Source organism: Acipenser ruthenus, chromosome 1 (genome assembly GCF_902713425.1).
Source record: "Acipenser ruthenus chromosome 1, fAciRut3.2 maternal haplotype, whole genome shotgun sequence".
Classification (NCBI taxonomy): Eukaryota; Metazoa; Chordata; class Actinopteri; order Acipenseriformes; family Acipenseridae; genus Acipenser; species Acipenser ruthenus.
In genome coordinates, this window is record NC_081189.1 from 86,797,707 (window position 1) to 86,820,556 (window position 22,850).

At 38.8% G+C, this 22,850-nt stretch overlaps 1 protein-coding gene across 2 annotated transcripts in view; it reads right to left on the reverse strand.

Annotated features, from left to right (window-relative positions):
• Positions 1-551: 551 nt before the first annotated feature.
• The window catches only part of LOC117420656 (uncharacterized), a 47,270-nt gene continuing 24,971 nt past the window's right edge, over positions 552-22,850 (reverse strand). The window contains exons 14-20 of one of the 2 annotated variants that reach the window (XM_034034173.3): positions 16,716-16,755; positions 16,268-16,319; positions 14,534-14,645; positions 7,296-7,379; positions 4,318-4,441; positions 3,694-3,784; positions 552-1,194 (exon numbers count right to left, since the gene is read on the reverse strand). In XM_034034173.3, coding sequence (XP_033890064.2) covers positions 1,120-1,194; positions 3,694-3,784; positions 4,318-4,441; positions 7,296-7,379; positions 14,534-14,645; positions 16,268-16,319; positions 16,716-16,755 — 578 coding nt within the window. In that variant the 3' untranslated portion in view covers positions 552-1,119. Of the gene's footprint in view, positions 1,195-3,693; positions 3,785-4,317; positions 4,442-7,295; positions 7,380-10,712; positions 11,492-14,533; positions 14,646-16,267; positions 16,320-16,715; positions 16,756-22,850 lie in introns of those variants that run through there. The other variant, XM_034921170.2, reaches the window with a different exon arrangement.

Here is a 22,850-nt window from a genome sequence, read left to right on the forward strand (position 1 = left end):
TTTGCCTTTTTTCTGTCCCATGAGATTCTGACTCGCTCTAAAGCAGCACAATGCTTTTTTTAGATGGCATTCCATAGAGATTAGTATGCGTGCACGCACATAATCTGTTTTGTTTACTTTTTGCTGTCAAACTTTAAAATAGAGGCTCAAGCTGCTGTGTTGATCCTGTGGTTTTTTTATATATATACATTAAATCTCACAAATCACAGAGCTCTTTTTCATTTTTTTTTTTTTTTTTTAAACTGTCACACAACTTCTGTAATTAAGTGCAAGGTATTCTTGTAATTTCTAGCGAATACGAACATCTGATTTTTGTATCCGAAAACATGTAAAAAAAAAATATTCATTTGAATATTCTGATATTTGTCCCAGCACTAATTGAGAATGACGTCAGTGTTTTACAGTCTTACTGCAAACGGTGGTGGCGCAAGTCCATGTATAATACGTTTGAGGATAAAATTGTTAAAAAAAAAAAAAAAAAAAAAAAAAAAAACTACCAGCAGTACATGAACACAACAAAACACTGCAAAAAACAATTGAATTAATCACACTTTCAAAGTTTGTCTCATAACACACTGGGTATTATAGAAACATTTATTAAACCGGTTACAACGTTAAACTGAATACAAATACCTTGTAGTTAACAGTACCGAGAATGTTGGACATTGTCTTACAGTAAGTAGTTGTATTAAAAAATAAAAACAGTGTTAAGTCTCTCAAAGCTATTGTATAGAAATAAACAAACACTTTAGATTAAAAGTTAATTATCAATAGTTTTCATTAGTACTTACTGGCTAGATTGCATCATTCATTTCCTATCAATTCAAAATGTTTAAAGAAACACTACAATAAAACATCCTCAGCCCCTGTATCCAATATATGTTGAGATATCTGTAGTTTTCAGGTGCTGGACCTAATATGCATTTCATTGGAAACACAATAAAACTGTATGTGTATGTTTAATAAAAGATATCAAACCCATTTAAACAAACACAGGGTCAAATGATAATGCACAGTCAGTTGGCAGAGCATATATTGAAAAGACACCATAGAATTTTAAATTAAACATGGACTACAGTATCATAATTCATAATCAGTAGCATTTACCAGTTCTTTATCTTAGTCTATGAGTGACTTCAAATCAGGTACATATTTTATCTTGAAATCCAAAAGCATCTGTCCATATGCCTTGCCCTGGGGAAAAAGAAACATGTTTTACTGCTGCTTCCATAAAGTTACTATGAATATGTGTGAATTTTCAGCTGAACTGCACCTGGGACTAATTTCTCAATACTACTAAAACATGATAATTATGATAATGCATTGAGTGACAATTTTTCTATAAACGTCAGTGTTTTACAGTCTTCTTGCACATGGTGGTGGCGCAAGCTCATGTATAATACGTTTGGGGATAAAATTGTTAACCCCAATTTTTAAAAACAAACTCTACCAGCAGTACATGAACACAACAAAACACTGTTAATAGCAAAACAAACAACAATGGCCTGCAGATTTAAACTTTTATCCACAGAAGACAGGCAGAAATTTAAGCAACATACATTTTTTAAGAAATGACCTGTCACATGCCCTCCGTGGGATGTTTGGCAGTGTAGACTGATATATATAGATATATATATATATCTATATATATATATATATATATATATATATATATCTATATCTATATATCTATAGATATATATATATATATATATATATATATATATATATATATATATATATATCTCTCTCTCTCTCTATATATATATATATATATATATATATATATCTCTATATATATATATATATATATATATATATATATATATATATATATATATATCTATCTATCTATCTATATATATATCTATATATATATATCTATATATATATATATATATATATATATATAGATATAGATATAGATATATATATATATATATATATATATATATATAGATACGCACACACACACACACACACACACACACATATACAGTGCTTTGCAAAAGTATTCAGACCCCTGACCAATTCTCTCATATTACTGAATTACAAATGGTACATTGAAATTTCGTTCTGTTTGATATTTTATTTTAAAACATTGAAACTCAAAATCAATTATTGTAAGGTGACATTGGTTTTATGTTGGGAAATCACTGACTCCCAGTTTCTTCCGTTGGAGAAATTAATACTTTATTCGTATATTTAATTTTTTGTAAGAGTAGAATGCAGATATCTCAAAGACAACTCTTTAAACGGGGCAGCAGTGTGGAGTAGTGGTTAGGGCTCTGGACTCTTGACCAGAGGGTCGTGGGTTCAGTCCCAGGTGGGGGACACTGCTGCTGTACCCTTGAGCAAGGTACTTTACCTAGATTGCTTCAGTTAAAACCCAACTGTATAAATGGGTAATTGTATGTAAAAATAATGTAATTGTATGTAAAAAAATAAAAATAAAAAAATAATGTGATATCTTGTAACAATTTTAAGTCGCCCTGGATAAGGGCGTCTGTTAAGAAATAAATAAATAATATAAATAAAAAAAAAAGGTTCCAACTGTTTCCTAGTACCTACTGTGTTGTAGTTCAAACTTACTTCAGTGGTTTAGCTGCAATTACCTGTTCAGGATGTAGCTTTCCTGTTTCATTACCTGCCCTCAAAAGTCAAACCATGACAGCTACAGCAAAGATACCAGCAGTTTATCTGTGTTATACTTTTAAAATTGCATATCATAAAAAACAGACAAAGAACCAAAAGATTCTAACAAACAAACCAGGGGCAGTAACAATATTAATAAAGCAAGCTGATTTTGGGTAGCACTCCTTCAAGTAAATGTGGTGTGAATTTAAAGTTATTTGAAATTAGTTCTAAGCTCCCTTTAAAGTGGTTTTCAAAACAAGAAATAACACGGGCGTTACAGTACGGCTAAATGTGAAAACGGTCACAACACTAGATCAAAAAACTAGTAAGCACAGAAAGTTTGACAGTAGTATCTATGTTTCAGCTCTTGGAATCTCTTGTGAAAACATGTGTCGGTGATATAAAAGCACACATACAGCGCATTTCTTTGAGGCTGTATCACTGAAAGCTGGAATTGGGGTTTGTTCGACATGTTGATGCAATGTGTTTTCCTTTTACCGTTTTGAAAAAAAGCTCTCAAAAGTTACTGCAATATAATCCCATGCCTTTCTAGCTCACTTTCAGTGTTTATTTTTAATGAGTGCACAGAATACCATGGTAAACCACTCACCTTTAAGACTTAATACATTTTTAATCAACTTTCATATTTCATTGAAAAATCATTCAAATCTGTTGACAGTGCATTAGGATGCAACTGTTGTTCTCAGCTATTCAATGTGATAACTTTTAACAATGAACAATTTATTATTTAGTTTCTGAACACCTCAAACAGGCCTGTGTGGCTGGGCAGAGGTATTGAAGAAAAACTGAATGTCAACCATATCTGACACCCACCTTGGTGGGCTTGGTTAGCTAAGCAGAAAGCAGGTACTGAAAGACTATTGTTCAGTTGTTTAGCTGCAAAAGCCATCTAGGCCTTATTGACTGGATATAACTGTACTGTATTTGGAATGCTGTTATTTTAGAAAGGGGACAGTATTCAAGGGATCATTCAGTATGTTCTTCGAAAGAGATGCAAAAAGAGGATGAAGCTGTTTTTTTTTTTTTTTTTTTTACCTGCGGGTCACTCCGAAGAGAGGCCACCCCTCCACCGCCCAAAGAATTTCTTAAAACAAAGTTTAGGCCATTGATTCCAGGAAGCTCATATCTGTGAAAACATCAAGAGCCAATTAGTTAAGTCAGATAATTCAGGACTTTGCAACATGTGAACAGATTGACCAAATCAATCTTTATGATATTTTCAAATGCGTTTCAATTTAGATAATGCCCCTTTTATACACCCCCTGTTTTTGAGTGATATCTTAATTGTACCCAGTTTTACTGTTGGCTAGGGAAGTAGCTCAAACATGTTAAATTACTTGTCCATAAATCTTCAGGGGCAGTCCTAATCTGTATTTGTAAAATCTGATTCCTGGATTACACAAGAAGGTCTCCTTTGCATCAGGGTTGAGGAAAGAAAATCAATCTATCCATGCTTTTAGGGATGCTCCCTCAACCGTAACTGTTCAAATGTGTCTTAAATCACAGCACAGGGAATTATTCCACCAGTCCTTGTATTTTCAGCAAATTCAACCTTAAATGCAGTAGCCTCAATAAAATCCCGGGACTGATTTAAAAAAACAAAACAAAAAAAACGTCCTTCGACACACGTAATGAAATAGTATACGTTTTAAAACTTACCTTCTGACTTTGGGTGTTCCAGTGTCATCTTTCTGTATGAGATGCTGGAAATACTCCTCCACAGCCTGGGCTGTCAGAGCTTTCTTTAAGTATGGGTAGTACAGAGGGTGACGTGCTACAACACCTACAGAAGGGATTACAGATACAGCCCTCACTGTCACTTACATTTTAAGAGAAACAGTATGATGCCTGAAATTCTGTGCAGTAACTCGTGTGTTGGTGTGCATTTTTTGTGTGTGTACCTCTCAGATTCTCTCTCCTTTCTGCAGCAGCATTTAATTGTACTAACATTACAAAACATTCAATGTTTTATCTGGTTATGATGTCAAAACCCTGCTTTTATTTAGTGTTAAGATGAAAGGCAATTACATAATCAGTACGGATAGTAAGATCAATATTAAAATATTTAAGGGGGAAAAGGAAAAACTGATTACCAGACAGAAGTCCTAGGTTAACATTTTGTTTCAGAAACAAATCTCATTGCCTTTTGAACACTGCCAAAATAGCTTATTTTGGGTGACTCTCCACAGTCTAGCAACAGTAATTACAGGAAAACTCTTGTGCCAGTTTTTATGAAAGGAAGGCTTGTTACAGAGGCTAAAATCGGTAGCAGTATGGTTATATTACCTGAAGCTAAATTGTGTTAAAATAATGACCATGTGCTGTGAATGCCTGCAAACTATCTTCATGATTGGAAGGACTGTTACCGAGGAATTATTGGTAACAGATTTGAATGGATATTGCATCTGTTTCAAAGAGTTGATGAGACAATGAAACAAAGATGTCACTGGTATTAAAAAGAAACATCAGTTTACATTTACCGGTAGTTAAACTGAAGGAAAGTAAAACACAAAGAAATCTAATTACTTATTCAGGTCACATTACTTGGTAGATAAATGAGAACAAGAAAAAAAAATTTTGGGAGGAGACACTGGACGTAGCCGGACTGACTTAAAAACAAAGGTGCTATGCAGCCAAGGACCAAGTGCCGACTAGTTCAAGAAGTATCAATAAGTGTTTTGAATTGCATTAGAAACGGTAAACTTTCAACTGAAACAAGGTTGTCTCTGTATCTTTTGTATTATTACAAAGAACATACTACAGTATTTTCATGTACACAATCTAAAACAGGTAAGAGTATATTATTTTAATAGTAACCTGTCCAACCAAAGTTCATTATCATTTTTAATCCTGTTTGATTGTTCTGTTCTTTGCATGGTTGAAATTGTTACCTAGAAGCAGTATTCCAATTGGGAATGTGGAAGGTGTTTCTGCATTCCCAGACACAGGGTCAAATTTCCAGACAAGGTTAGATGATATGTTAACTAACCACAGCAAGGAACACAGTTCCCTAAGCACTTATTACTTTATCAATTTCCATAAGACATAGAAGCTCACACAAAGAAGCAAACTGGATAAAAGCATCTGCTAAGAAACAACAACAACAACAACAACAACAACAACAACAACAACATGCTTATGCGCTTTAATACTCCTACCTCTACACCTCATCTACTTCCACTTGTAACCTCGTTTAATAGTGTGCATAACTGTGCCATTGTATTAGAGAATGACAGAATCAGTATCTGACTTTGTTTCTGATTCTTATCCCTGGTAGTTTCAGTACCAGTAAAAGGTCTCCACACACTGGACAAGATTTATCCTGTGATAAAATTGTACTTTCGCTGTGACACTACCTTTCACACCAGTGGCAACAGACGCTCGCGATGTGATAGGCAACTCTCCTCTCATTGTATCATCAGGTGGAAAATATCACACATATGATAGTCCTTTTGAATACTTATTTCAGTAAAGGTAAACAAATCATACAAACCAGCCATATCCAGTTCCCTGGAAATGGACTGCCAGATGTTCTCCCTCATTGCCGTGTCTTTACAATTTTTGTTTCCTTTATTGTACAGCTCCGGCTATTTTGATACGGTAAGAATGATCTTTTCTTCCGCCATTGTTTACTGAAAGCGCGCAAGGGAAACTGTTCCTCATTGGTTAGTTCCCTAGCTGCCGTGCAACAAAAACGCAAAAATAGACACCAATCCTATTTTTTTTGCATCGCCTCAGTGTTGCCCAACACATCACAGGCAGTGTGAACGGCTTGTATCAAAAATACATGTTTTCTTTTTTTTGTCGTGATGCAGTGTGTAGAGGCCTTAACTCTTGACACCAGCATCAATTTAGTACTACTTCACCTCTCAACAGTGTAATTCATGCCTTGTCAGTTTAAAACTAATGGGGAGAATAACTTAAAAGTTCACCAAAATAAATAAGTAAGTATACAAATAAATAATATAGCCAACATGTAGGTCATGGAGTAGCACGGCTCGGCTCGGCTCTGCAGCGGAAAAACAACCCAGGCTCTCCTTAAACACACCGCGAGGGCTCGGTACAGCCCGGCGCTGCTCAGTTGTACAGTGGAGAAGAGGTATAAATGTTCTGTAAGAGACACTGGTTGGACCTTCCACTGTGGCCAAATGTCCATAGTATACATTTATCTTGGAGTGGATAATTTGCTATGTAGTCCACTAGTGCAACACTGTTTACACAGGAAGTGAATAAGCTGCTGCTTTATTTGTGTGGTCTCTCGGTGGAATAAAATGGCATCTGCCAGACAGAACAGACCGCCCCTTCTGTTGATGTAAACTGACAACTCAGAACTTGCTTGCACAAGACGGACCAAGCTTCAGTATTCTGAATGGACGTTCTAAATAAACACTGACTAGTTTGATGTAAGGGCTTTTGTAAACCACCATTTCTCCAATGTACATCTTCACAGAGGTTGCTTAGCAATGTTGTTTCAAAACTGGATTTGGATGATTGCCCTTTCTTGGGCTAGTTGGTTAGAAAAAAGGCTTTTGTGTTTCTGATTCCCCGTTTCCGATTCCATTTCCGTCTAGACTACCAAAACAAACAAAGAAAAATATTAAAAATGAATCAATCAAATTCCAGACAAAAAGACTCACCAATATTTGCTGTGTCACCCTTGTCACCACTCCTGGTATAGGCCAGCTCTTCTAATCTGTATTTGTGTGGACCACTTGGCAAATCTGAATAAGAATAGAGAGATTATTTTAGTATTTCTCATAAGGTTTTTTTTTTTTTTCAGCATTTAGGTTTCATAATTAATTTGGAGGTGGTTTCAAATCCTGTTTATGAATGGAATAACAGCCTGTTTTAGGCTAGTAAACATAACTTTGGATGTGTCCATTTTAAAGAAGCTATTGTAGTATTAAAGCTAAGATATTTCTGTGGGTAAGACTTACTTACATATTTCATATTCATGTCTATTAAAATTTTGATCATGAAATACACCTAAATTAGTCAGATTGAATTATCTGACCTAGTTCATTATGAACAAGTGACTGTCACACATTATTTAGGTATTGTGAACAGGAATCGAATATACTTGAAGATTTTCAGGACTAGAAAAATAACACCACAACATTTGTTATTCAGATGTGTTACTCTTACACAATCCTATGAAACTATTGAAATTCATACGAATTTGCTGCCATTATTTAAAGCAGTGGTGGCCAATACACCAAACACTGCGATCCTTTTTGGTGGATCTCAACAGGCTCCGCGATCCTCCAGTAAGCTATGATCAATAATTATTAGCGAGATTTAATATAAGTGTCCAATGCGTAATAGCAATAATAAAAGAAAACAACCACAACAACAAAAACGTAACAGATGCTCTACGCTAACTTTTTTAGGCACATGTGCGCCTAAGTTAAAAAAAAAAAAAAAAAAAGATACACACGCACTGAAAAATTTAGGGACACACAAAAACAAACAAACAAACAAACAAACACAGTGTCTTGCGAAAGTATTCGGCCCCCTTGAACTTTGCGACCTTTTGCCACATTTCAGGCTTCAAACATAAAGATATGAAACTGTAATTTTTTGTGAAGAATCAACAACAAGTGGGACACAATCATGAAGTGGAACGAAATTTATTGGATATTTCAAACTTTAACAAATAAAAAACTGAAAAATTGGGCGTGCAAAATTATTCAGCCCCCTTAAGTTAATACTTTGTAGCGCCACCTTTTGCTGCGATTACAGCTGTAAGTCGCTTGGGGTATGTCTCTATCAGTTTTGCACATCGAGAGACTGAAATTTTTGCCCATTCCTCCTTGCAAAACAGCTCGAGCTCAGTGAGGTTGGATGGAGAGCATTTGTGAACAGCAGTTTTCAGTTCTTTCCACAGATTCTCGATTGGATTCAGGTCTGGACTTTGACTTGGTCATTCTAACACCTGGATATGTTTATTTGTGAACCATTCCATTGTAGATTTTGCTTTATGTTTTGGATCATTGTCTTGTTGGAAGACAAATCTCCGTCCCAGTCTCAGGTCTTTTGCAGACTCCATCAGGTTTTCTTCCAGAATGGTCCTGTATTTGGTTCCATCCATCTTCCCATCAATTTTAACCATCTTCCCTGTCCCTGCTGAAGAAAAGCAGGCCCAAACCATGATGCTGCCACCACCATGTTTGACAGTGGGGATGGTGTGTTCAGGGTGATGAGCTGTGTTGCTTTTACGCCAAACATAACATTTTGCATTGTTGCCAAAAAGTTCGATTTTGGTTTCATCTGACCAGAGCACCTTCTTCCACATGTTTGGTGTGTCTCCCAGGTGGCTTGTGGCAAACTGTAAACGACACTTTTTATGGATATCTTTAAGAAATGGCTTTCTTCTTGCCACTCTTCCATAAAGGCCAGATTTGTGCAGTATACGACTGATTGTTGTCCTATGGACAGAGTCTCCCACCTCAGCTGTAGATCTCTGCAGTTCATCCAGAGTGATCATGGGCCTCTTGGCTGCATCTCTGATCAGTCTTCTCCTTGTATGAGCTGAAAGTTTAGAGGGACGGCCAGGTCTTGGTAGATTTGCAGTGGTCTGATACTCCTTCCATTTCAATATTATCGCTTGCACAGTGCTCCTTGGGATGTTTAAAGCTTGGGAAATCTTTTTGTATCCAAATCCGGCTTTAAACTTCTCCACAACAGTATCTCGGACCTGCCTGGTGTGTTCCTTGTTCTTCATGATGCTCTCTGCGCTTTAAATGGACCTCTGAGACTATCACAGTGCAGGTGCATTTATACAGAGACTTGATTACACACAGGTGGATTCTATTTATCATCATTAGTCATTTAGGTCAACATTGGATCATTCAGAGATCCTCACTGAACTTCTGGAGAGAGTTTGCAGCACTGAAAGTAAAGGGGCTGAATAATTTTGCACGCCCAATTTTTCAGTTTTTTATTTGTTAAAAAAGTTTGAAATATCCAATAAATTTCGTTCCACTTCATGATTGTGTCCCACTTGTTGTTGATTCTTCACAAAAAATTACAGTTTCATATCTTTATGTTTGAAGCCTGAAATGTGGCAAAAGGTCGCAAAGTTCAAGGGGGCCTGTGATGGGGTGCAGCCTATTTTGTGGTGGTTTTGGGTTTTTTGTATTGTTTAGAGTGGATGTGAGTGAGTTTGGGGTGTGGTTCAGTGAATTTATGTGTGAGGAATGTGTGGAATGTGCCTGGGCTAATGAGGTGCGAATTGCCCAATTAGCCCAGGCACCTGTATAAAAGGGAGTGGTTGGGTATGTTAGGAGGAGAGTGTTTGTTAGGAGGTGAGTGTAACAGAGAGAAGACGTGTGTTAGAGAGAGAGTGAGTGGGTTTTTTTGGGTTTGTTTAAAGCCTGTTTTGTGTTTGTCTTTTTGGTTGGCCATCGTGCCTTTTTATTTGTGTTTTGTTAATTAAAATATTTTGGTTTCACTGCACTTTCTGTCTCTGAGTCTTCCCTCTGCTGCTATCCTGCCACAGGGCCGAATACTTTCGCAAGGCACTGTAAATAAATAAATAAATAAATAATATTTTTGCTCAAATGTATTGTTGAACATCTACAGATCTTTTTTTTTTCCCTTCCTTCTTACATAACACTTGTGCAGTTCAATACTTTTGCATCAACAAAATTAAAACAGACAACTTTTTTTTTTTTTTTTTGAACTGCCTGGTCGCATGTTCCTCAGAATGTGCTTCTTGCCTGTTTATGGTATTATTATTATTATTATTATTATTTATTTCTTAGCAGACGCCCTTATCCAGGGTGACTTACAGTCGTAAACAAAAATACATTTCAAAGAATCACAATACAAGTAATACAATTAGGAGCAAGATAAAAATACAATGACTTTGGTTCTAGCAAGTACAAGTATAACAAAATACCATTCAATAACGGAGCAGATAAGTGTCAGTGATAGTTACATCAGGATATAATTAAATACAAGATACTACAGATTAAGTAACACTTGTGACAGATTACAGTACTCTAAAGTACAGGATTAAATGCAGTAAAATAGGGGGCAGATAAGAGCAAGTAAAGCGCATTTAGGGAGAGATGAGGGTCTGGAGGAAGCTGGGTGCAGTCTGGTCAAGGCATCTGTAGGCTAGTACAAGAGTCTTGAACTGGATGCGAGCGGTGATCGGGAGCCAGTGGAGTGAGCGGAGCAGTGGAGTGGCGTGGGAGAAGTTTGTTTTATACTTTTCAGCTGAAAAAATAAAATCACGTTTATTTTTTACAGTCAACCTTTAGGGATTTCTAGTCGCACATGTGCGCCTAAATAAAAATGTACGTTCGCACAAGCATTTTGTTAGTCTCATATGCAGACACTGTTGGGATATTTTCATCTGTGCTACTGGACAACACAGAAGGCTCTGCCCATCAGCCGAAACAAAAACTGTTGCATGCTTATATATGCTAGTGCTTGTTCTGATTTGTCCCGAGATCCACCGAAAATCTTTTGCGATCCACACAAAAGGCTTGTACATGCATGCTAAAAGTCTTTGAAGAGCTGTAATAAAGTCAAAGGAGCCATCGCCACACACTTTGATTAATACTTAATACTGCTTTTCTTAAGCATTAAACTAGTTTATTGGGTCCCCGATTGGCTCACAGCGTTTGCGTCCTGGCTGTGCGGAGTCGCTGGTCTTCACTGGGGATTCCGAAGGGAGCGCCATTCCTGTTGGTCAGGTCCTGTTTCTCCTCATTGCGTTACAGCGGACCCTGCTGGCCAGGTGCCCAGCAAGCTCAGAAGCAGACACCTGCAGGATTGTCCTCCAGGGGTCAGTAGCTCGCTGACATCCGCTCTTGAGTTCCTGGGTGTAAAAGAGGAAGCTGGCTCGGTCGTGGGATCAGAGGATGCCCACTGAACCTTCAATTCTAGTGAGCTGTGTGGGGAACTGCTGAGGTGAGGGGAAAACATGACTAGACATTCCAAACTGAGGGGAATCATTGGGCATACTAAAATAAAAAAAAAATAAAAAAAAATACTAGTTTACTAAAATGTTAACAAATGTCTTTAAAATGATTTTAAACAAGCATAACCCAATGTCAGTAATACAATGTGCTCAGAGCTGGGAATCATTACTATGAATACATTCAGGATGGCCAAATTGTTGCTTGATTATCTGAAACCACAGGGTGCCAATGCCTTTGGACCTGCCAGTATAACTTACTTTTATTAGATACTATTTATTATTTTATTATTTAGGTATAGTTTAGCGCTGAAAGGTTAAAATGATGGGAACAGGAATACATGTTCAAAGACATTTCCAAATGTCACAGCACCATAGGTGTTCTTTTTTATTACAGCTTTCAACAGATTGGTGTTATAAAACACTGTGCTGCTTTTCCCCTTTATTTTACTGAGTTTTTATTGAGATCACCTACAGAGTGAAGTGGTCAACACTCCTATAGATTTTGGTGATTCTACACAATGGGTGAAACAGTTTCTGTTTAAATCTGGTGTAAAATTTAAAAAAAAAGAGGAGAGACTTCCAACACTAATGGGGTGTGAAATGTAAATGAAATAGAGCGATGGGTCTGCAAGACTGCCACACTCCTGAAAAAGGCTTATAGCACAGGATATAGACCTCTTTTCATTTAGGGCTTAGTATCTCACGACAGGTACTTGCTAGTGATTTGTGCACATAACTGAAGGCTCTTATGGAGTATGTTTTTTTTTTTTTTTTTTTTTTAAATAAAACCTCTCTCTCTCTAGGCCCCCTTTCTTCAGATTAATTTGCTTTTTTAAGTGCAATGCTTTAAAAAATGAAGCCTGTGCAGCAGGTCACCTGGACTAATTGCAGCTAGTTTACTGGAATGAAACAAAGCTACAGCATAGGAGTGATTTTGTACCAGGATCCCTGGAGGTAACAATAGTCTTCCTGAGGGTCAATAATTTTCCACTATAGCTGAGTCTGCAGTACATATTTAATACATGAACCAGTCAAGAAAATAAGTGAAGCAATACCGGGGTGACATTCAACATGTAATACTCGACCTATGGTTGAAATGGAAACCCCAGTCACACTTGCAGCTAATTCACTTTGAATATCTTTGGCAGTCAATCTCCGATTGTTATTAACCTTGTTCTTGGTGAAAGAACTTTCTTTCTTCCAGACCGACGGAGCGTTGTGACAGTACCATGAGTCTTTACTTCTTGATAATAGAAACAACAGTTGAAATTGCGATACTCAAATGCTTGGAAATCTTCTTGTAGCCTTCTCCAGCTTTATGACAATAAATAATTTTCTGCCTAGGGTCTTCAGATAGCTCTTTACTTTTTACCCATATTGACTTATTGGTAATAACAGCAATCATCCTATGCCTAACCCTTTTATACTCTCTAAGAATGTTCACCTACAATCCAGCATTTTCTAGATGTTTCTAGAATTAGGTTCTGCATTGTCATATTGAAATTTCAAGTACCTTGTAGACAATACTATCATAGCATCAAAGGGTTTGAATACTTTTGAATTAGCATTTTTGGAGTTTTGCAAAAACATTGCTGAAATAAATCATTGTAGACATCTATTTCTTGTAACTTTTTTCCTCATCCAGAAAAGCAAAACCTTTGCTACAAAAGATTTTTTCTAAAAGTATTTGTTTTTCGTGAAATTATAAATTTCCATTGGGATATACGTAAACTTTTAACTACAACTGTGTATGTAAAACCAATTTGTTACACCTTTTGTAATAGTTTGCCAACAGAACTTGATAAAATATTATATTTCTACAACTTCATTACCTTCTAAATAAATAAATAAATATTATTTCTTAGCAGACGCCCTTATCCAGGATGACTTACAAGATATCACATTATTTTTACATACAATTACCCATTTATGCAGTTGGGTTTTTACTGGAACAATCTAGGTAAAGTACCTTGCTCAAGGGTACAACAGCAGTGTCCCCCACTGGGGATTGAACCCATGACCCTCCGGTCAAGAGTCCAGAGCCCTAACCACTACTCCACACTGCTGCCTTCTATGAACGTTACAATTTTTACTCTGATGGGGTTTGGTTTCTGTTTTTTAAACCATTGTCTTAAATACCACCAGGATTAACTGATTTAGGATTCAAGACAATACATTAAAAGACCACCATGCCACAAACATGTATCCCTACATGCATATGATATTTTTATAAATTAAATTAATTAGACAGCTTATTTATTTTATTCCAGAGGGCATATGGCACACAGCTCACTAGAAACACTGATGAATAATTAGATGTCTGCACTAAAAAAAGCCTTACCGTAGAGTGGGTTTGAAAGAATGTGGAGATGCATTTTATATTTAGTTATCTTACTGTTGCTGATATAACTAGGATCATTAGCTTTAGCTGAAAGAATTTACTAGATATATTTAGCATTACCAAATGTGGGCTGGATAATCTTAAAATTAACCAATTACTAACTTTAAGAGGAACACACTTCACCATTTAGTTATAATCGTACTGTTGCTGATATAACTAGGATTATTAGGATTAGCTGGAAGAATGTGCTGGATAACTCCAGCATTACCAATTCTGAACTGGAATAATCTTAAAATGAACAATTAACTGTAACATAACACACCATGCGTGTATACTATCCCTTATAAAAATGTACCCCGGTGACTTTCACTGTGGGCTTTACAATGCTTAACTACACTATGCTTTACTATGGGAAACTTTTATAAGGAATAAAGGACTTGTTTTTAAGTCCAGTAACTCTACTAGAATAGATAGGACAGTGTGTAAAGGGAATTTCACTGGTATTACTGGAAGTAGGTGTAACATTTGTTTGATGTGGCAGGCTGAATGGGGTGCCATCTAAACCTGATTGAGTTATGCAAGTAATGCATGAAATATACCTTTGATGTCACCCTCCATGTTCTCTGACAAGGAAGGAGTAACTGCATCATCTATACACAGGACATCCTCTTGAATTGTTTCTGCATGCACTCCGTTTATATTAATATCCACCTGCAAGGAAAATACAAGTTATTTAAGTCGTATTGTAGCCTTTTAACAATTAGAATCCCTTGGCTCCTGTTATGGCTCCAGCAGTTAAGAAATACATTTCTTATTACCATTCTATTCAGTTCAGTCTCCACGCCTATCCATTATATGAATCACATGTACCCTTCTGATGTGTAAGAATGGCAGATTTATACCAGATTGCACATCGACAAAACTGAGCTCTGCTAAGATTGCACATTTATGGTTACTGGTCTTAATGATTTGTTTGTCATTACGGGGGAAGAAGTGAGAAGGCTTGTTTTGCCTTTGATAATCCTCTCAACCCGTCAATGAAAATTAATACAAATCTTTCTAAAAATGTTTATTATATATATATATATATATATATATATATATATATATATATATATATATATATATATATATATATATATATATATATATATATATATATATATCTTTCCCTTTTATTTCCCACAGTATCAGCAATATACAAATTGGTGCTCACATGAGTTAGTAAGAAAATATAGTATTTATAGTATATAGACTATATAGTATGTATTGAATAATACACTAGGATTCTTAAGATATTAGCTTTTCCCTGAAAACATGCTGATGTGCTGAATCGTTTGGTGGTTTTGTGGTGTGGACAACAGTGCTTTTGTCCAAGGTCAACGTCTGATTATAACTCTGGCCTCCAAGAGCAAGCAGCAAGTTCAATAACCTACTGTGTCACATTGTCACACAAGGTTTTTAGGTTTGTGCCTGCATCATTTTGATGTGAAAAAAGACAATGAAGGTTGCTGCTTCTTGGCCCAGGCACAACTTTGTTTTTTTCAAAGGTACTGAAAGGCGTTACTGCCCTCTATCTGCTGTGTCTCTGTTTCCCTGGGGGACCAGCTCAGGCGTTCAGGATGTCAGGGTGTTAGCAGACGCCCTGGATAAGGGTGTCTGCTAAGAAATAAATAAACAATAAGGTAAAGCTTTGAAAGACAGCCAAACATAAATCCACACTTTCCCAATTGGTTACTTCCTCTTGAAGTAATCTTCTAAATCTAAATGTCTTGACACTTTTAAACAATAAAACAAACAAACAAAAAAGCATACGCATCTGGTTTGCCCCATTTTCCCTGCAACATGATTACAAAAATGTGATGTAGAAATACTGCAATATGTTCACTTTTACTTCAGAGAATTAACAATTTGTGACATTTTTTTATTCTGGACACAGATTAACTGCTAAATTATTTATTACTGTAAAATGTACTTAATATGCTAGAGACAGAAAATGACTTGCATCACACAGGTAATCGTTACATTTTGTTTAAGCCCTTAGGTTTATGTCATTCAGGTTTTGTTAGTGTTAAGATTTAACCACTATCATACCAGCATATATTATTGGTTAATTTAAGTCATCTGTGCTTGAAAACGTCAAACAGTTTTAAATGTTGGAGGTTGCATGTGAAGTAGTGGCTTTATTAAATATTAATGACTTTCACTATACATATTTCTGCACTATACTTGAGTTGCAGCAATTACTGTAAGTGGGAAGGGGATGCAGGCAGGGACCAGGCAGAAACATGCTTGATATGTCTGGGGTTTGAGGCTAGTTGTAAATACTTTACCTTCAGATTTGTTTTAGGATACAAGAAAAAGAATGGTTTCAGCACTGGGGATCTAAAGATGAAAGAGAGGGGTGTTACGAACTGGTTCGCAGATCAATGGGTTTTAGACATTCAATATTAAATACATGTATTTACCTTTTACTACTACTACTACTACTACTACTGTTGTAAAAGTCATCAAGGAAAGAATATATTAGGACATAGTTAAGCCAAACATGTCCACTATCCCTCGCGATGAGGGTCTTTAATCATTCAATAAACCAACGTCTTCCTTTTTTCCTATTTAACCAAGGAACCATTGTGAACAGGGTCTAATATACAGTCATCACCAGGCCTAGAAAGCTAGCAAAACCTACAAGACAATTAACAGCATAGTAGTACAAAATAAAAAATAAAGATCTCAAAAGACAAACTGCTACATGCTGACTAAACTTAAATGACTACTTACACTCTTGGACGTCCGCCAACTATTCCAGTTAGTCCGGGTGCTGTTTAAAGAAAGAAGGCTTGGATGTTAGTGTAAACTTAAAGCATATTGATGGCTTATTATTAAAACCACCACTAAAATAATATGTATGTACAATGTAAAAAATAATGATTCAAAATACAGCTATAGTCAGTTCCAAAAGTTCACAAATCCAAGCAAACCCATTGGGTTTATGACCCTTACTGGATTTCATATGACAGCTGTCTTCAGACAAGCTAAGTTTGATTAAATTCAATAAGTATTGATGACACAGTAACTACACGATGGAAAAAGAAATAAGACGCGGCTCATAGTACATTCACATGTAGGTGATCAGTACTGCCAAAGGAAAAAAAAAAAAAAAAAGTAAACTGTCCCAACATGACATAGAACACAAATGTTTCAGCATTTTTCTTTTTAAACCAGGACACCCTGTTCCTTGTCCAGGACCAGTCTTAGCCAGTGACCACTAACTGGATAAGTAAGAACTTGGTTACATACATGGCACCATCCAGTAGGTGTGATAACATAAAGCAGGTAACAGGCATGAACAGCAGAGTGACGGTTTCATGGCCGTGTTGAGCCGTGGAAAAAGAAGCAAGTTTAATGGAATCAGGAAGGAGTAACAGGTTAGGATCTAACCTATCAGGTTCTAATAAGGAAGCTGTTATACACCAGACCCTAAAAGGAAATGATAGACCCCTATTACTATTCAGCATCCCTCCTTCTTTAATACACAGTAGTCATACCCAGGTTCACAGCGCAATAGTAAGTAAGAACATTATTTCTTCAAGCCCAATACTGTTCCTTTAACTGTGTCAGCAATAAGTGAGCAGTAAATCATATTTTGACTGTCTGTATTTGCCTAGATAACACTGGATATGAACTTGCGACGCTTTCTGTCAAAATATTTACAGACACAGTTAATTGCTGAAACCAGAATCAACATTAACCAGCTGTCACTCGGGAGTCAAACTTCGGCCATTTTCAAGTCAAACTAAGGTCAATACACAATCTTGTACTGAGAGAGTGTTTATAAAATGTTTTTATTTTAATTAAAACTGTTATGCACTTGAGAAGGGGCTTTATGACTGATAGACTGATAGACAAAGCAGTGAGGAGGCCACTTGACCCATCTAAGCTCATCCGGTTCCTAGTTTATCTCAGAACTGTTAAGTTGGGTCTTAAGGATCCAAGTGGTTCTGCTTCAACATCATGACTACAATCACCACTCTCTGTGTAAAGAAGTGCCTCTTTCCCTCTGTCCTAAGCCTATTTCCTCATCATAACCTCCTTGGATTTGTACACTACCCTTCTGGCTATATACCAAAGCATTCTGTTTCTCTTTCTGACTGCTTCCGTACACTGTGTGGTTGCTTACAGCGATGAGTCTATTAAAAGTATGTCTTTCGATGGCTGTTTACGATGACTTCTGACACCCTGAATGGAACATTATTTTTTTAGAATTCTGATGACATCATATCATCATCGTACTATAGTTTTCTAGATTTTTTAACTGTGCATTCCAAGAGTGGAACGCCTGGGAGGGGTAGGCCAGCACCAGTATGATTAACATTGTTCCAAGCATCAAATTTAAGGGACAAATTGAAGAATCGTCATGTTACTGAGACAGAAATACACCTCCTTATCTCCTGTAATTCCATTGCAAATCTCATGTTAAGAAACGCATATCGCACAACTTCAGAACAAATCATGCAAGGGCCAATGTAACTTGGTATAAAAATTAAAATAAAAAAAATAAATGCCAACCAGGAACAGAGCACAAAGCTTCACCAGTGCCTCCCTGGTGCCCCCTGGCCAACTAACCTTGTCCATCTCTGTGCTTCTGATTTTGCTCCTTCCATTATGCACACTCAACCTGTCCTGGACTCTGGCTCGGTTCCTGCTGCCCTTAAGCTTGCCCGAGTTACGTCGGTACTCAAAAAAACATCCCTTGACCCGGCTGACTTACCTAATTTCTATCCCATCTCCAATCTCCCTTTTATCTCCAAAACTCTCGAAAGGGGTGTAGCTGATGAAACACCTCACGGATAACAATCTGCTTGAATCTTTACAGTCTGGCTTCCGGCCGCATCACAGTACTGAAACTGCTCTGCTCCGGATTGTGAATGATCTGCTTAATGCTGATGCTCCCTCTGTGCTTGTCCTCCTTGACCTAACAGCTGTTTTTCACACCATAGATCATGGCATTCTTCTTGAATACCTTCAGAAGTATGCTGGAATCTCTGGAACCTGTCTCTCCTGTCCTCTTACCTATCCGGACGCATGCAGTCTTTGAACTTGAACTTTTTTGTTGCTTTAGTATTAACATTTGTAAAATTTTTAGGATGACCTTAATTTTAGTTGATTGGTTCCTGATAACATGCAAGGGAATATCTAAAACATTTAGCACTTTAAACATTACAGATCTGCATACACGTCTAGGATTGATAACTCCACTGAAATCAGCAGACCAGAAAACTAACCTTGTACTATATTATCAGTAAAATTACTTAGTTCAAAACAAGTTAAGGAAAGTTTTGTTTTGCTCTTCTGGTATTCTCTTTTCTAGATCACAATGCAGCAATATTTCTGGCATCGGTCGACTGCTATAAAGATTCAAAACTAAGTTTCCAGATTCAGATTTTTCCAATGCTCTATTTTATCTTGAACTAATTCCTAGTGAGATAAACCTTATCTTCAGTCCAATTTGTGACCTACTTTTTTAACAATACACTTTTTACAACTGCTAACCTTGTTTTACAACAAGGAGAAAAAATAAGCTTTGCCTGTCCCAATTGTTGTATTTCAAAAGTGTTGGATTAAGTGAGTTGATACATTACATCAGAGTTTATATAATTCAGATTTTCTCAATAAAAAAAAAAAAAAATTACACTACAGCTGGCTGTGTTTAATCTGGAGTAATACTATTAATTGGTGTAAGACTTTATTGTACTTGGCATGGTACATATGAACTGAAAAAACAATGCGGTCAGTCAGGACTGCGCTAACAGATCTCAGCATCAGGCTGCCTTGTGCATTACTATACGGAACCCCAGCAACAAGTAGCTATGCCTGTGTTGTAAGGATCAACTGGGAAGTCGCCCCTAATACTCTAGTTCCAAATCCAGGGTTTTGGGGATACTCTACATTCAGCCTGTAGAACTTAGTGAAGGTATGGGGAGTAGACCACACCGCCGCATTGCATATGTCCTTGACAGATGCACCCTGTAATAAAGCCCACAAAATTGCCATGCCCCTGGTGAAATGGGCAGTGAGCTTTTCTGGGAGGGGGAAAGTTGGACAGCTCATAGGCAGTCCTGACCGTGTATGCCATCCACTTGGACAGCCGCTGCTTAGACAGGGCTTTACCACAGGACTTAGCCCCATAGAAGACAAGAAATTGTTCGGACTGCCTCCAATTTTTCGTCCTGTCAACGTAGTATGCCAGGGCCCGCACTGGGCAGAGAGTATAGAACTGCCGCTCTGTCAGACTGGAAAGGAGGGGGATGGAAAGCCTCCAATTCCACAGACTGGTTGACATGGAATGCCGTGATCGTCTTCGGCAAAAAGGCAGGATTGGTATGAAGCGTAACCTTGGTCCTGGCCTATGTAAAAATTAAGCAGGCTTTCGCAATCGAGAATGCCTGCATCTCACTCACCTGCTTTGCGGAGGTTATACAACCGTTTTGAGAGATACAAAATTACAGCTCAGCTGAATGAATGGGCTCAAATGGATGCTTCACGTGTGCATTAATAACCACATTTAGCCTCCAGCAAGGAACAATGCCCTTCATAGCAAGCCGAAATGGCTGCTCGATAGACCTTCAAGGTGGAGGGGATTTCCCCTCATCAAAAAGGTCCTGCAAAAATTACAGTATAACTGCCATGGGACAGGTCGTGGGGTCGAACCCACAAGGCAGACACCACGTCTGGAAAACACCCCACTTGTACCCGTACTGTGAATGCATAGATGGTGCTCTGGCATTCTGCAGGGTGTCAATGACCCTATTATCAAGCCCCAGATGGCTCAAATGCAGCCGTTCAGGGGCCAGACCCAGAGCGGCATGCTCGATGGGTCAGGATGCCATAAGGTCCCCCATGCCTGACTGAGCAGGTTGCATCACTCAAGAGCTGCATCAGGGTTGAGAAACAATGTGTCCTGGGACAATAAAGGGACTTCTAGGAGCACCTTGGCCCAGTCTTGCCTGATTTTCTCCAGACACAGCTGGAGCAGGGTGAGCGGTGGAAAGGCATATAACAGTTGTCTCGGCCACTAGTGCTCCTATTATGGAGAATCAGAGGGGACAGTGGGTTGATTCCTGGGAAGCAAAGAGATCTATCTCTGCTCTCCTGAACCTCTATCAAATGAGGCTCACCACCTCTGTTATGTTGACTGTACACAAAACTGTAGCTCTAAAACACTGATGTGGAGTCCCTGCCAAGGGGGGTTCTACACACCTTGCGCACCCCGGCCATGCCACACAATGCCCCAGCCCAGGCTGGACACGTCTGTGGTGACAACCTCTCTTCTGGTGACACTGCCCAGCACTACGCCTAGGCGTAGAAGGGCCGGCTGTTTCCACCAATAGAGTGCCTTGAGACAGTGATGAGACACTGCCAATAGGCAGCCGTGGTTCAACATGGGCTGAAAACCCCTGTTGTTGAACCAGGACTGCAGAGGGTGCATGTGCAGGAGACCCAGGACAGCTTCCATGCACTTTGAGAAGGCACGAGGAGCTAGGGAGAGGCACGCTGTTCCCTGAAACGCGAACTGCAGGTACTTCCTGCGTGCTGGTCTTATGGGGATGTGAAAATAGGCATCCTTGAGATCCACCGTGGTAAACCAGTTTCATTGTCAACATTTTGAATCTCCTTATGCTCAGACAACAGGTTGACCTGTCTGAGGCTGAGGATCGGTCTGAGGCCACCACCCCGCTTTGGCACTAGGAAGTACCTGGAGTAGAATCCCTACTACCACCATAGGGGGTCTATCATGCAAACAGCCCGTTTTTGCAGCAGAGCTGTTACCCCCTTGAGACACCACAGTGGCATCTTGCGGGTCTGTGAATGATGTTGTAGTCACGCCCGAAAAGGGAGGGAGAACATGCTTGAACTTCAGTGAACAACTGGTCTGAACGATAGTAAACACTCGGATGTCCGTGGTGCATTGACGCCAATACTCCAGATGGCTCCCTGAAATGGGGCCCTGGGCCTGTGGCAGCAAACTGCTAGGGCTGCTGCCTGGCCTGTGGCGTGGCCTGTAGCCTCTGTCACTGTGCAGGGCGGCGGAACCTGTTGAAGCCTCTGCGGCGAGCACCCGTGGGTCGGTCCTGAACATCACCACTGGCAGCCGCACTGGAGGTGGTCGCTTGGGAAGCAGGCGAACCAGCTCCTTCGTGGATTCCTGCGCACGGTGAGAGCACTGCAGCATCTCGCTCACCGCGGGACCAAACGTATGCCCTGGCGTAATCGGGGCATCTAACAGCAGTGCTTTGTCTCCATCAGTCCTGGGAAAGCCAAAGCTGCCAGGTTCCTACCTACAGTCTGCCTGTTGAGCTTAGACACATGGAGCAGGTTCTTGTTAACCAGGCGCAGCTCATCCAACTGTTGTGGTGAGGGCCTGTGGCTTTTAGAAAGAGACCTCAGCAAATGGGACTGGTAGGCTACTAGAATGATGTTATAGTTGCCTAGCCTTGCGGTGAACACTCTAGCTAAATAGGCTACGTTGGGATAACCTCAGACCCGGCACTGATTGTTTTGGCAGATCGCATCCTTGGACAACAGCACTAAATTATGCGGCTGGACCAAGGCGGCAATAGATGTCTCGACCGGCGAAAATTGGGCCAGGCCCAGCTTCTCCGCATCATGCACTCTATATATGGCGTCCGTCGACTGGGGAAAAAGCAGGCTCATCATCGAAAATCGACTGCCTTCTTTCGGCTTCTGTAGGCCAGGGCACCTGCAATATTGCACTGGCTCTCTTGATCAGCGGTAGAAGCTCTGCCTAAAGGCGCAGCTTAACTGCAGGGGATGCGTTGTCAGACTCCACGTCCTCAGACGGGAACTATTCGCCCACCTCCTCAAAGGCAGCAATGGACACTATGTCCTCCTGTG